Source organism: Cupressus sempervirens, chromosome 5 (assembly GCF_028749045.1).
Source record: "Cupressus sempervirens isolate cs-2001-9-10 chromosome 5, ASM2874904v1, whole genome shotgun sequence".
In the NCBI taxonomy this organism is placed as follows: Eukaryota; Viridiplantae; Streptophyta; class Pinopsida; order Cupressales; family Cupressaceae; genus Cupressus; species Cupressus sempervirens.
The window spans coordinates 219,524,475-219,540,223 of record NC_143122.1 but is presented as its reverse complement, the minus strand read 5'-3'; the positions used below and the strand labels follow the sequence as shown (position 1 = coordinate 219,540,223).

The 15,749-nt window shown below is 36.1% G+C and overlaps 2 protein-coding genes across 3 annotated transcripts in view; both read right to left on the bottom strand.

The window, feature by feature from the left end:
- Positions 1-2,907: 2,907 nt before the first annotated feature.
- The window catches only part of LOC149555216 (heavy metal-associated isoprenylated plant protein 23-like), a 263,404-nt gene continuing 250,562 nt past the window's right edge, over positions 2,908-15,749 (bottom strand). The window contains exons 1-3 of one of the 2 annotated variants that reach the window (XM_089829296.1): positions 3,788-3,991; positions 3,614-3,689; positions 2,908-3,522 (exon numbers count right to left, since the gene is read on the bottom strand). In XM_089829296.1, coding sequence (XP_089685422.1) covers positions 3,227-3,522; positions 3,614-3,689; positions 3,788-3,865 — 450 coding nt within the window. In that variant the 5' untranslated portion in view covers positions 3,866-3,991 and the 3' untranslated portion in view covers positions 2,908-3,226. Of the gene's footprint in view, positions 3,523-3,613; positions 3,690-3,787; positions 3,992-15,749 lie in introns of those variants that run through there. The other variant, XM_089829299.1, reaches the window with a different exon arrangement.
- On the bottom strand, positions 14,344-15,040 carry LOC149555219 (heavy metal-associated isoprenylated plant protein 26-like). Its single transcript, XM_089833605.1, has 3 exons — positions 14,920-15,040; positions 14,752-14,827; positions 14,344-14,639 (listed from the first exon to the last, which is right to left on the bottom strand). The coding sequence occupies exons 1-3, from the start codon at positions 14,995-14,997 to the stop codon at positions 14,344-14,346; spliced, it is 450 nt and encodes a 149-aa protein (XP_089689731.1). The 5' UTR covers positions 14,998-15,040.

Sequence of the window (15,749 nt, the reverse complement as noted above, 5' to 3'; positions counted from 1 at the left end):
GGAGCTCCAACACCTCTTCCAAGTCACTCCCTCCATTTTTCATTTCAAAATCTTTTCCTAAATTTTTTACTATATAATATTTGTAGTAATTTTTTGAACTCTTGGTTTTATAGGTTAGTTGAAGTACTTCAAATCAATCTCTTCATGAAGTAGATTTAATTATCATTGTAAAACTAAAAACTAGTTTTAACATCAATTAACAAATTATGTATTGATATGATGATATAAAAATTTGTATCCTTCAAGGAAACCATTCAATACCACTTCCATATTTATCTTTGTTATTCATATGATCAATATGTCTTGAAATAATATAATTTGTAATAAACTAAATCACAATACCATTTTACCTATACATAATCTTTTCCTATTAAACCCAAACTAAGTATGAATGTAATGTTCAAATTCAACTTAGAATTACATTCATAATCTTCATGTATCAATATCAATATTAACATGATACATAATGTATTTTCTCAAACTAATAGTATCAAATATCCCTTAATATTATTCCATAAAGATAATATCTAATTGTATCCTTTACTTATAGTTTTTTAATATAGACCAAATTGACAGGTGTATAATGTCATGATCTTCTTAAATGAGTGCATCTAAGGATTCTTATGAGGAAAAAAAATACTAACAAGATATATGGACATGTGACTAATGACCAAATAGATCCCTAACACAAGATGTTTGAACAATATAGGAAACATATACCATGCAACTATGTATTGCGCACACCGCCCTTCCCACCCCTACATGTTTTGGTGAATCTAACACATCTCTTCTTTCTTTTGGTGTTAGACGTGTCACTTCTCCTTTCTTTTGGAATTATATTTGTCTATTTTATTCACCTTCTATTGTTGAACCTGATGAGTCCTCCTTTTTTGGGGGGGTTTTAGAGTTAGATTACACTTTGTATTATTATTATGACAATCTTTATGATGTTTTGGGGTATGACTATCTTTCTTAATATTCTTTTACTTGAATCTCTTTATAGTACTTATGAGGTATTTGGTATTTTTTTGCATTTCATAGTGTTTATGACTCTTCCTGCTTTCCTTTCTTATGCTATTATGAGGTTGACAAACACATCTTTCAAATATATGGTTAGGTCTTTATATGGTTTTCTTATTTCTTTTTTAGAATTATGTTAGAACCTTAGTTGATGATCCTCCTAATCAACTTCCTAACCCTCCTCCTCATTCTCCTTCTTCATCCCCTAGCCCTTCTCAAACATATGTTCAAGCTCACACCATAATTGCCATGAGGATGTTCAAGTGTTCTTTGATTCACCTTCCCCTCCTATTCAGTATGATGTTAAGGGGAGGTGAAAGGTTATTTTTCCACCTCCTCTCATTGTTCCACCTTACACAAATTTTGCTCATGATTATAGTGACAACTCTTCTTCTAAATATTTGTTGGGCATATCAAGTGTATCATGTGGTGTTAAATTGATAATTTCCAAATGTTCATCTTGATGATAGCTTGTGCCTATTGAAAATGTATATCACATGTGAACAATTAAAAAGAATAGATTTATTCTCTTTTGAAAGAAAAAACTTGAAAAATTCATATGTAGAACACATATGAAAAACTTAAAATATATGTAAATTTTATTTTCAAGACCATGTGATACTTTGAATATTTCTATTAATTTTTATTTATTTCTTCATTAATAATTAGACACTTCTGCATTTTAAAATCCTTCTCTTGTTACCAATGTATTCCTTCTTCAGCCTAATATTTCTTCCACAATCACTCTTTCAACCATGTCTACTTTTTCTTGCTCCGGAGAAGGAAAGAGCACATAGTTATTGTTGTTCTGCATAAATTAAATTATTGGCTATGTGGGGAACGGTAGGACGGAAGCGTTCTTCGCTGCCATATCTTACGTGACGATGATATTGTAACTGTAATAGTTCAATTGTAAAGTGCAATTAGAAAACCTCCTTCTAATAAGAGATTGTAGGAATTGCACGTGTTCGTCTCGTGAAGTTTACTTGTATATGTCTCTAAATTTGAACGGGAAGATTTCATAATGGTTTAATGTTTTTAAAAGAATATATCTGTTCACATGCTTGCGTATAAAAGAAGGAAACTATCTAAGTTTGTGGATCAGCCAAGCTTTGAAAACCCGGACTTTAGCACTATTTCGACCGTAATATGGCTCGAATCGAGGAGCCAACCCTCATACGCCACGGGTTCTAAATCCTCATTGAAATTTGTATTTAAGTTAAACTTCTTAAGGGTCCACTCGTGACTTCCGAATGGTTCTCATTTTATAAAGTGTCGGTGTATTTTGCTTCAAAATCTACTTCTCGAAGAAAGCTTAAAAACACACGTATCCTTTTCTGTTTAACTTTATTATAATATTATGTCGTGTCTATATTTCAGAAGAGGAATAAAAAAATCGTAGACTTGAATCCATGCTGGAATGAGTCTCCATTTCCACCGTCATAGCGAACGGTAGATTTGTTGAGATCGAATTGAATGTAAAAAATAGTAATTGGTTTAAAGACATTTTTAATATGCATTACTTCATTTGAGACGAATGTTTCAAAATCGGATTCAATAGTTCGAATTCAATAATTATTTTTATGTTTTATTCTATCTCAAAGCTGATGTCTTAACTAATTTCTAATTCCATGTGGAAAACATCGACAACAAAGTAATTTCATATTTCCTTAATAATCTCTCCAGAACTACCAAAATCTCTTGTCACAATTTCACATCTTTTACATACAACATACAATATCAAATCCTACTAATCCCAACACAAAAAAAGTTTTCAACATTATTTGATCGCATAGTCTTCAGAGAATCTATTATTAACAGACAAAACTGTTCCAACTATTACATAGTTGAGAAATGTATCTGCGAAAATTGTGGGAACTGTACAGATTATGAAACTTTAGATTTTGCATATAGGATAGCAAACTCAACCGCAGGAAGGTACATCGGCCTTTACAGAGCTTGAAACAAGCTATCTCTGTTTATACTCACTATTCATCCGTTTCTTAGCTTAGCTTTCGGCAAGAAACAAGACTCATCTCCCTTATTTTTAATATATATGAACATCATTCCTACACTATCTGTTGTCTCCCCTGTTATTGTAGAGCAGAAACAGAGTAGTATACTGGAACCAATGAATTGAATTAGAGCAATAATAATTGTTATGTACACAACTGAATTGAGTAGAAGGGAGCAGAGCATGGAGGGTCTACATAATTGAACAAGCGTCTGGATTGTCGTCGCTGAAGAGAGAGGTGTATCTTTCGTCAGTTTGCTGAGGATTGGAGAAGGTGGGGTCCACGTTCCTCACATAACCGGCGGGGGCCTTTTTATCATAGACCTGAGCAGCATAAGGGTAGTACACCAGACTGTACGGCTTGTATGGCCAAAACTCCGCATTTTTCCCAGTCCTCCTTTTCACCCTCTTCAACACCTTGTTCGCCTCCACGTAGCCAGACACCGTCACCTTCATTTGCTTTCTATCCACCTCCAACGATCTCACCCCTGCAATATTTGCACTCGAATACAGTTAATAAACATTCACATTCGTGGAACAGATTTTAGTGAATAGGAGTTATGGATCCCAGCAGCTCACCTTTCATATTTTCTAGCGATTTCTTCACCTTTCTTTCGCACCCTTCGCAGTCCATTCGGACTTTCAACACCACCGTCTGCAATTGCATAATATGAATGATTAATTAACAAACCGCGTCCTTTGCCTCATGAGATCTAAGGCATATAATGAAAAAATTGGGGGAAAGTGGGATACCTGAAACTGCTTAATCTTCTTTGGGCGGCGAATAGTTGCTGCCTCCATCATGCTTTCTATCAGAGCCATGCCACCCATCTTCTTCGGCGTTACTGAAATAAAGTCGACCAAGCTAAAATGTTTCAAAACCGAAATGCAAAGGCTATCCTCTTCGAGAAACAAATACAGAAAGGATTAGTGGATTGATTAGATTGATGAACTAAACGAGTGCTCCGCTCTCAATTTATAAGGAAGCCAATGTGATGCAGAGATCTAGATAAACCAATCGTTTACTCGCATCTCTAAGACGAAACGTGTCTGTCTACGATTGTCTGAAATGAAAGAAAGATGAAGTCGTAGAATAGTAACGTGGCAGCAGGAGAGAAAATGGGCGGGGATTGAGGAAGGGAATCTTTGTTTCTTGTTTCGTAAATGCTTCTTACCCTACATCGAGTTGTGGACATGAAAATGCGATTTTCGTGGCACTGTGACTGTTTCAACTTGTCATAGTAAATGTGGGGCCGTCGTTTTCAAGGTATTTTCGTGGCAATTGCTTCTCTGACATGCCACTGAAAATGAAGTGGTTTAAATGTAAAGTGCAACTGTGTTACCGTTATTAATCAACAGACATTCGTCGGAAGTGGACGTGTTGCTCTAATGTAAAGTGAGCGAGCCCGCGTTTTCAGTAAAATTAAGCGTAGAACGGACAACATGGGTCGAATCGAGAATCCAACCAACATGTGCCACGACTTGTAATTCCGCGTTGAAGTTTGCGCTAAAGGCTCTAATCGGGATGTGCGAATGTTTAACATTGGATAAGATAAGTCGGTGCATTGAGTTCAATTTCCACAGCCCATGTCAAACATGATCTCCATTTGTCTTCTGCATTGGCATACGTTTCCGTTGCCATTTTTAGTATAGGAGTAGGTTTGTCATGAATGTGAGGTGGCGTTTGGTCTTTTTTATAGGCAATTGGCTGAAGTCTAGATTATCACTGCTGGAGATACTATAGTTGCCTGTTTTCTACTATTTAGATTTTTAAAATTGATATCTATTCTATCTTCACAAATTTACTTATTAAAATGCCTTTTTGTATTCTTTTCTCTTTTTCCTATTGGACAACCTCATTTTGGTTGGTGGTATTTAACATTTTCAACTTTTTAATATTATAATAAACTTTGTTTTATTCATGTTTTATCATTTTTGGCAGTTGCCCACGTGAATGAGTGACTAAAACGGTGCAAGGTGAAATGGTGAGACAATTGGATTGTCATTTTTTTTTTTTTTTGATGAATAGTCCTTTTCAATTAATAAAATTTAATAAGATTACGATTCACAAAAAAAGGGCCGGGGGATACAGGATCACCCCGCGAATGAGTTCAATCAGTCGAAGCCGGAATAAACAACATGGCCGCAACTAGATACTATAAACTATTCATTAAAAAAAAAAAAAATTTAAACAACCTCATGCTGCCAAGGTAGTACCAACAGAGGGAGGAGGATCATCTTTATCAGGAAATCCCCACGCATCAATGGGATTGTGAGGCAAACTAGGAACAATCTAGCCGTCAGTAGCATCTGCAGGATCTGGGGTAGTTGCAGTCTCCGCATCCCTCTTGTCTGGCTGCAGAGGAGAAATTGCCAAGGCCAGCCGGGAAAACTTGCCAGAGTGCGCCCATCCAAGGGGAGGAGCCAGAGACCGGCTAGAAGCCCGCCTAGGGGGGGAGCCAGGGACCAGCCAGAACCACCACGTGGTGGGGAAGCGGAGTGGTGCCTCCAACCGCCATGACCACCACTGGGAGAGCAGTGGCGGGGACCCTGGGAGCGCGACGTGTGTGAATGGTGGCCAGAGGACTGGCGTCTGGAACGGCGACCACGAGACGAGGATGCATCAGCCGAGGCATCTGGAGGCACTCTGGCAATGGTACAAGGAGCATTGCCCCAGTGGTTTAACAATTCCTGTAAGTGGGCAACCTCCAGGGAAACTTTATTAGCTTGCACCTGTATCTGTATAATGACATTGTTAAAAATGCATGCCTTAGTGTACATTGCAATGTTAACATCCAAAAAACTGTGAGTGAATAAAACTGCATTCCTATCTTTCCATAGAGAAAACAAAATTTCCATCCTAAAAGTATGCCAAATCTGGGAAAACCTCCGAGAAAATCTGGGGGAATCAACCAGCAGGATCATGTGCTATGAAAAAGGTTCGGGCCTGAAAGGCTTGAAAAAATCATGAATCCAGTGCCAATAATTATGAGCATGCTTGCAAAACCAAAAAAATGCAAAAAGGACTCAGGTTGGCCACAGAAGGGGCATCAGGGATCAGGAATCCCAATGTGCTTGAGCTGAGGCCCCAGGGGAAGACCTTGGAAGGTATGGCACCAAGAAAAGTGAGCAATCTTAGGTTCTGTAATGGCACTCCAAATGGTGTCGAACTGTTTTCTCCATTGAGAAAGTGAAGAATGCAAATGCCACCATTGATTAAGCGTGTCCACCATCGGAAGGTGGGGCGAAAACCATCTGTATCCCATATTGGGCTTATAATTGATAAATGGAGTGGCAAGAAACCACTTCCAATCATACCACCAAGGTCGAACAGACTGAATCCCCACTTTATGAAGTAAGTGCACAGGGATCGAAGATAAAAGAAGGTCATAAGTTTGGCGATCGGCACGAATAAGGCGGTATTGAACTTGCATATCCTCCCAAGACCTGAAATTCATGGTGACTCTTGAAAAAATGTCCTTGGTAGTGAGAATGCCACATTTAAAGAAACGCAGAGCACTGGCACCTTGATTCTTGGCAAGAGGAATACCCTGGAAGGCAAATAGGGGAGACCACCAAATGTTCTACTGATTTAAGGATAGCCCATTGCGAAACTCATCACTAGCCCAACGAAGCCAAGGTTTAATAGCTTCCCAGGCTTTCCAGATGCTCTTTATAACAAAAGAGCCCGGTATGACCACTGGTTTACGCATAGTGAGAAGGGTCTGAAAACCAATCCCCTTCCATGCCGGTCTGTTAGCAGGGAAGCCTGAAGAGATGCAATGCCTGACAAGAATTTTCCAGGCTTCATCTCCAGAAATAGCTCTGATAATCAATTTAGCACAGAGGGCAAGGCCCTTCTTTCAAGTGGAAAGCAGGCCGAGACCCCCAGATTCCCTTGGGAGACAATAGATATCCCAAGCAACTCTGTGAAAACCATGATGGTCAGAACCAGAGGCCCAAAGAAAATCTCTGAGCAAACGTTCTAATTTGAGATAGGAAGCTTTGGAGGGAGCCCAACAAGAAGAATAATACACATGGGTGGCAACCAAAATCTTAGAACAAATTTGGAATTTACCAGCAACAGAAAGCGGCTTAGTGATCCAATAATCAAGCTTTTTGCTAATCTTTGTAAGCACAACATTCCAAAGTTCCATAGGGGAAGCTTGGAAAGCAAAGGGAATGCCAAGAAAGCGGAAAGTTTCTCCATGAGTAACCCATTTCCATTGGAATTGGCTGAGCCAAGGTGGAGCTGGCAAAAAAGATTGTCGGTAGCAGAGCATTTTATGCCATTGAATGGCAGAGCCAGAGGCTTGATAAAAAGTGTCAAGACAATTTAAAGCATTTTTGATGTTTTCTTCATCTTCAAGAAGAGTAAGAAAAGAATCATTAGCAAAATGACCATTCACTAACTCGGAGGAAGAATCAGGCAAGGAAATGCCAGGGACCAGCCCTGAAGACACAGAGTGAGCAAGTAAATAACCAAAACCTTCAGCAGCAAGAACATAGAGCGCTGGAGCTAACAGACAACCTTGTCTGATGGAATGAAAAAGTCCAAAAGCTTCAGATTGCAAATTATTGATGGTGATGCAAGCATTAGGGTCACCAAAGAGCATCTCCACAGACTGAAGGAAATTGGGACCAAAACCCAGAGCTTGAAGCATAGCCAAAATGAAAGGCCATTCAATGCGATCATAGGCTTTAGCAAAATCTATCTTTAAAAAGATAGCCTACTACTTGGACTTACGAGCCCATTCCATACCTTCCCAGACAACAATGATGTTGTCAAGAATATACCTAGATTTGACGAAGCTAGTTTGTTTAGGCCGCACAATTAGAGGAAGCATATGGCAAATTTTGAGAGAAAGCGCCTTAGCAATGATCTTATAAGACACATTCAGGAGGGTGATGGGCCTCCAGTTGCAGATGTCCTCAGGATCACCGGCTTTAGGTATGAATTTAATATTGCCTTTATTTATGATCGCTCCTAAGCTTTTAGAATGGTATGCTTCAAGATAGACTTTGTGCAAATCAAGACCAATTTGCTCCCAAAGATGTTTGTAAAATTCACAGGGAAATCCATCACACCCAGGGGATTTGTCATCCACCATGGAGTAAACTGCCTCTTTAAAGTCTCGGAGGGAAAGAAGTTGCTCACAGAGAGCGCATTGCTCAACCGCGAGGTGGTTTGGAGTAACAGTAATACACTTTCTGAGAGCCTCCTCCTGAGCAACGAAATGGCCCTGCGAAGCAAAAATGTTCTCATAGTGAAAAACAAAAGCTTGCAGGATGTCTGGCAGACTGGAAAGAACATCAGTTCCCTGTTTTATCTTTTTAATCCCAACATTGGTATGGAGGGCTCAGAGAGCCTGGAAGAACTCCTTCGAGGCTTTGTTGCCAGCCTCCAACCAGTGGAGACAGGCTTTGATTTGAGCTCCTCGGGCAGCATAGTTATCAGCAATTTTCTTTTCATGGTGAAGCTTGGCAAGCTGAAGTTGAAGATCCACATAAAAGGGGTTGAAGGTGAGCACTTCAGAGGCTTTTTTGAGGGCAAGGGTGTTGGCTTCATAAGATCATTTTTTGAAAATTGCCAGCTGACCCCCGTAGATGCGCAAAAAATGAGTCGTTCTGGTAATGGCATCATTCCACCATTGAATCCAACCTCGATGGGAATGTGGACGTGGTTCCAAATTTCAGACACGTTGTATGTGGGAGATGGTGGAGGCATGCAATAGCACAGATGTGTTGAGGAAGAATTGAGACTTAACCACTTTGGGGACAACTGTTTGCCAAGAAATGCCAAAATAAATGGGATAGTGGTCTGACAACGTCACATCTGTCAGGGGAATGACAGGTAGATCACGATCTTCAGAAAAGTATAAAAAATATTGCGCTGAGATCATAGCATGATCAAGACGTTTCAATATGCGGTCAGGACCGGCTTGAAAATTGGACCAAGTGTGCCAAGCGCCATTATCATGACAGTAGATCATATTTCATTTGTTGTGAACCTTGGTTAATGTGTCCAACCTACGGATCTTAGAAGCAAAGACTGAGAAAGGCACTTGACTGAGCGAGTGCAAACAAGTGAGAAGCACGTAATTTCTGTTCTGATCATTTCTTTGTACATCAATTAAAAACTACATATTGAATTTTGTACTTTTTAATCTCTTCTATATATCTTTGTGCGAATGTATTATAGTTTTTAATTAGCCTCTTTATTTAGGGTTAAAAATTGTCTAAAAGGTTTCATATTAATGCCTAAAACTTTATATTGCTTCCAAATATATAATTCAGACACATACGATGTCAATGTTTGATATTAAACTATTATAACATCTTTGGAGAGATTGATATATTCCTACAATCTGACTTTTAAAGTTAAAATTATAAGTTTAATCTTTAAAGATTAAGATTAGAATATTTATAATATATAAATTTTATCAATTATTTATATATTTTTGAAAAACTTTCAATCAAATATTGCATATTACTAATAATTTTTAATATTTCGTTTCCAACAAAATATTGAGTACTAAAACACAATCATTGTTAATAAATCTTATAGTTTAGGAATTCAATAAATTTAACTATGATGAGATAGTTATAAATTAGGTTATTTTATATTTAAATGAGAATTCTTATGCTCAGTTAACTTGGAAGAAATAGTGTTCTTAATTTTTTTTATAATACAAATATTATTTCTAATATATTATTTTTTATAAAAATAGGCCTATCTAAAAATATTGGTTATTTATAATAATTAAATTAAAAAATATATGTAATAGCAATATTATAATTTAGTATAGTTCTTGGTTGAAAATTTGTCACAAGATAGCTAGATATTATATGTAACATCATAATATAATAACAATAATATAAGTTTTTTTTAAATGTAAGGATATATAGGGAGGGTTAAGGTTGGATAAAGATAGATATCTATAGAAGATCAGAAAAATAGAGAAAATAAAATATAGATAGTGTAAGGTAAATGGTAAAGAAATGGGTAAGATAAGATAGAGATAGTGATGGAGAAAGGGGTGTGTGTAGAAGAAACATTTAAAGGAAATGACATGGAGGTAGATAGGGACAAATAGGAGAAAAAGTAAAGAGGGGTAAGATAAAATAGAGACATGGAGGGTGAAAGGAGTGTCCATGTGCGTAAATCAGAGAGATATAAATATGTGTGAATAAAAAAGATATAAAGATTCTATAGTATAAAACAATATTTAAAAAATATTACAAATTTTTTAATGTAAGGAGATATAGGGAGGGTTAAGGGGAGAGATGCAAGGGGGCTAGATAAGACGAATAATATGAAGAGAAAGGAGAGATAGAGAGGTGAAAAGATTGGTATTGGTAAAAAAATAAAGAGGGAAAACATTGAGGGAGATAAATATGAATGGAAAGGAAAAGAAGAAGGAAGCATGGGGGAAGGGAAATAGAAAGAGGAGATAGGAGGGTGGGGAGGAAGAGGAGATAGGAGAGTCAAGAGCTAAAAAGAAAGCATAAAGATATTTGAGGTGATAGCTATCTATAGAAGATCAGGAAAATAGAGAAAATAAAAAATAGATCTAGTGTAAGGTAAATGGTATAGAGAGGGATAAGATAAGATAGAGGTAATGATGGAGAAAGGGGTGTGTATAGAAAGAAATATATAAAGGAAATGACAGGGAGGTAGATGGGGAAAAATAGGATATACATACATAGGAGCAAAGGTAAAGAAGGGTAAGATAAAATAAAGATACAGAGGGTCTAAGGATTACAACCATTAAAATGGTTCCTATTGTAAACATTATTCCATTAACAATAATCACTACGAATTTCACAGCTCTCAGATGTCTAGCTCTCAATTCATTGGAAACTCTTACATTGAAAGCTCATTACCAAAAAAAAAAGTCATTACTCTACTTTGTAGTGTACATAATATTGAAAATTACAATTTCTTATTTGAAATGCATGCAACAACACATTATGTTGGATGAATAAAATCATATAAAATCCATGCTAAAAAAATGAGAACATACTTGATGACAATATTGAATCCTGGAGATATCATTGTCTCCCATCCCAATATATTCATACTACATCTAGGCTAGGATTCTTCATATATGTATTTAATAAAATATTGAGAAATATTTATAAAGAAAATATTGGATTCTTCATATGAGACAATTCATCTAAATTTAATTCTTTCAATTTTTTTATTCTTTTTCTTTAAATAAGAAAATGCATGATAGAAAAAAGAAAATATTTTTTTGAACTCAAATATGTTGATTTAGCTTCCTTGTAGAGTCAAAGACTTGATCCTTAGTCAAACATTTGAAATTCTGTATCTTGACTGCCTCATTTATTGCCTTGGTTTCTTCAATATCACCAAAAAAACTTATGGAAATTAGCCCTTTGTTTTGATCACTTTCAGTCTTAATCATGTACTATTATGCTTTATAAATAAAATTGATAAATAAAGGAAATGATAAATTTGAAAAGTAGAAAGACTAAAAATAGTTTGTAAGTTTTCTTTTTAAAAAATTATGTGCTTATTTAAGAGTCCTTTATATTTCATAAAGATGGTTTAGATTTTAAAATTTTCTACCAAAACTTTTGGGACAACTTTTGGAATTCTAGTTTGGGCTTTTTTTTTTTACAATGTTGCTTGTTATTAAATGATCCATCTCATTAATCCTCTTCTCAAAAATTCCCTATGAATCGATGCCTAGAAACACTAAAACATGGTTTCTCTTGCATTAAATGATCCATCTCATCAATCCTTATCTTCAATATTCTTTACATATTTCAAGAATTCAACTATGTTGATTAGGAATCTCAAATCCTTCACAAAACAATAAATGGTGTCACTTAGCCAAAATTGTATTCCTTGGCCTTAGTCATCACTATAACTCAATCAATACTAACTTCCTTTCTTGGCTTCTACTGCCTTCACTCGGTCCAACTTTTTTTATTGTTTTTTTTTCACTATGCTCAATTGACACTATATTTTCTCATCTTCTAGTGTTCACTTAGTTGAGACTAGCACAACTAGGCTTCAACTATAAGTTCTTTAATCTTCTACTTTGAAACTTAGTTTACCCTATGTATTTGGTCCTTCATTGATCATCTCTTCTAGGCTCCAAATCAACTAACTTATCCACTTAGTCTTATGATTAAACAACACATTATCTTGTCAAGGTCTAACTAATCAAGTGACTATTGTAATTTCCACATAAATCAACCTTTCCACTAAGTCGTATTGTTATCTCTTCTTCTTAAATCCTCTTCATCAATCATCTTGATATGGAACTCTACTCAGGTAGCAACACTCTCATCAACTCTCTCACCAGTCAGGTTTTCCATCAATGACAACATAATGATTGGAGTTTCCAAAAACAAGATCTTATTATAGATGAGGGCCTTTATAAGGGCTAAGTCTTGATTGGTTGGGTGTTTCTCTTGTTTGTTTGGTGGCTTTATGAGTTGGTGGACTCTTAGTTCTTTGTAAAAGGACTAAATGAAATATAAAGATTAAAAAAATGACATTTATAAAAATTAAAGTTATAAAATTCAATTTAGAACAACTTTATAAAATATAGAATTTCATATTTTGAAAATATTTATTATATAAATTTTCTAATATTTTATAATCCATATAATTTCTTGAGTCAAAATTTTACACATTGTTTATTAATAGAAAATAAATATAATTATAAATCATTCATGTCATCACAATGAATATGATGCAATTAGTTTAACATAGTTTTAAAATATGTTTATTTTATTTGTCATATTTATTGATATGTAACTTGATAGTCAAAAGAAACATTTGAACTAATAGATGGCTCACATTTTTTATATTTTAATAAATAATTATTTTAACAATTATTATGCTCAACTTCTATAAAGGACCCTTAAAATTTCATCCGTTCACAGCGCATTAATTTTTATTCAAATGCTGCCTTCCTCCGTGTTTATCAAATGCTATTACAACGCATTTCACTTTTCTAGTAAACTGTTCCGTCCCCATTAGGAATATATGACCAGATGCTCTCATTGTTCCTTCTCTATTTGCTCATGCCAAGATGAATAACTTGAAATAACATTAATTTGTACACTCCAAGACGACAGTGTGAAAATAATAATATGTTTTGAGACATTGGTGTTCCAATATTAGAAACAATCTAATATTTGCATTAGATTGCTTCTAATATTGCAACAATTGGAAGAAGATCTAGATTGGTATCTATCAACGTTTTCAACTCCTTTTCAGCTCATTGTCAAGGAATGTACCCCTGCACCGGATACAAACATAGCTAGGGGGAATTTACCTTTGCGTGCCTCTCTATGATAATAATATTCGGCCTAGTTATTCTTTTGTTTTTATACCCTTAATCAGAAGCTAGCTAGGGCGAATGTGATGACACTCGATGATAATGATATTCGCCCTAGTTATGGTTTTGTTTTTATGCCCATAATCAGAAACAAGCAAAGATACTTAAATGTTTCAACGGAGAAGGAGACGTCCATTGCACATATGAAAACGTACAATTTATAGGATACATCATATAATACGGATCTGATGCATTACACTGTTATTTTGGGCGGTGAGTAAAATAGATTTTTTTAAAATTACATATTAAGATTTGATTTTTAGATTGAAAGTATTAAATAGTCAAAATTGACTTATTTTTGTTAAGCTTGATTTTTTCTTTAATATATAATATTTAATTAAAAATAATATAAAAATATTGACATTAAAGAAAAATACTTATCTAAGAGAAAATCAAATTTGTACATCAAGGAATTCAAATCTAAAAGTGCTTGTCCCAATTTTTTACAATAGCAAATCCTGGTATTAAAGAGGAAAGTTTTTCCATTCCTTGATTACAAAGTCTCTATCTCTTATAAAGAGGTATAATATTTCCAACTATTATAGCGTTGAGAAATATTTGAGGTAAAATTGTGTGAAATCTACAATATTTCGTTACTTCACATTGTGGAGATCTACAATAGCAAATGATATCGCGCTTTACAAAGCTTACCAGAAGTCGTTTGCTACTATCATCTCTCTCTTTTCTAATTTTTATTCGCCCGTTTCCTGCGGCTTACCTTATCCGCAAGAAACAAACGCCCCTCACTTATTTAAATATTATTTTTCTACGATGGTGCAGCTTGCTAACGTCATCCGTACACTGAGTGATATCGCAAGCCAGAGACAGGAGCGGATTGAAAACAATGAATTGAATTGGAGAAGTAATAAGAATAAAATATTGTTATCTACACAATTTGAAGAGAAGAGAGAAGAGCGTCAAAGTCTACATGACTGAACAAGCGTTTGGATTATCATCGCTGAAGACAGAGGTATATCTTTCCTCACTTCTCTGCGGATTGGAGAAAGTGGGGTCGGCATTCCTCACGTAACCAGCCGGGGCCTTTTTATCGTAGAAGCCAGCTGCATATGGAGTCGATACCAGATTGTACGGCTTGTATGGCCAAAACTCCGCCTTTTTCCCCGTCTTTCTTCTCACCCTCCTCAACACCTTGTTCGGATCCACGTACCCCGTTACCGTCACTCTGTATTGCTTTCTATCCACTTCTGACGATGTAATCCCTACCAATTGCACCCATATCCCATTAATACTAATATTTTCTGACTCACACCCACTGCAAGGCGAATTACATGTTTAATAAATGAAAAGTGTTTACGAATCCCACAACCTCACCTTTCATGTTTTCAAGCGACTTCCTCACTTTTCTTTCGCACCCTTCGCAGTCCATACGAACTCTCAACACAACCGTCTGCAATCGCATGACATCAATGATTAATCAAACAAGCCGCTTGAATCTCTTAACTGAAATCTAATGTATATGATTGAGGGAAATTCAGATACCTGAAATTGCTTAATCTTCTTGGGCTGCCGAATAGTAGCTGCCTCCATCATGCTTTCAATAAGAGCCATGGCACCCATCTTCGGCTTTGCTCAAATAAAAACCAAGCAGATGTTTCAAAGAAGAAATAAAAGTGTGTGCTTTTCCTCGAACAGAGACAAATACAAAGGATCGACTAGACTGACGAACAAAACGAATGCTACGCTGTGCATTTATAAGGAAGACGATGTGATGCAAACATCTATTTTCTTGGAGCTTTAGTAAGAGGCGTGTTATTAAGTAGGGAAAATAATTGCAGATGGAGCGATAGAGAAAGCAGCGGGAGAGAAAATGTGCGGAGATGGAAATGGAAAAGGTAATCTTTGGTGGTTGCTTTCGGCGAAATAAGGGGCACGTCCGCAAAGAGAAGGAATCGGCGCATCGTAATTGGTGGCACATAAATTATTATTTTAGATGGACTTGAAGACGTGATTGCTTTATTAGGAATGGCAGAATGTAAAGTGCAATTACTTCTCCAGCATGGGAACGGAAATGTAGCTGTAGCTGGCCAACTCTAAAGTGCAACTACTATTATTACTTTTTCTCAACGGACATTTATCCGAACTTCGGAGAACATTTCAATTTTACGCTGTACCGTTTTCACGTGGCTGTAAGCATAGAGAAAAAAAGAGGAGATATATTTATCGCATGTAGCGTCTTAAATAACAAAGCCATCGGAATTTGTGGTGTAGCCCAGTTGTTAAAAACCGGAGTTATCGAACCTTGTCAAATGTCTCGCTTGGCACTTCCATCTTTCTTGGTCAATGTTTCAAAGAATCTTCGGGCAATGGAA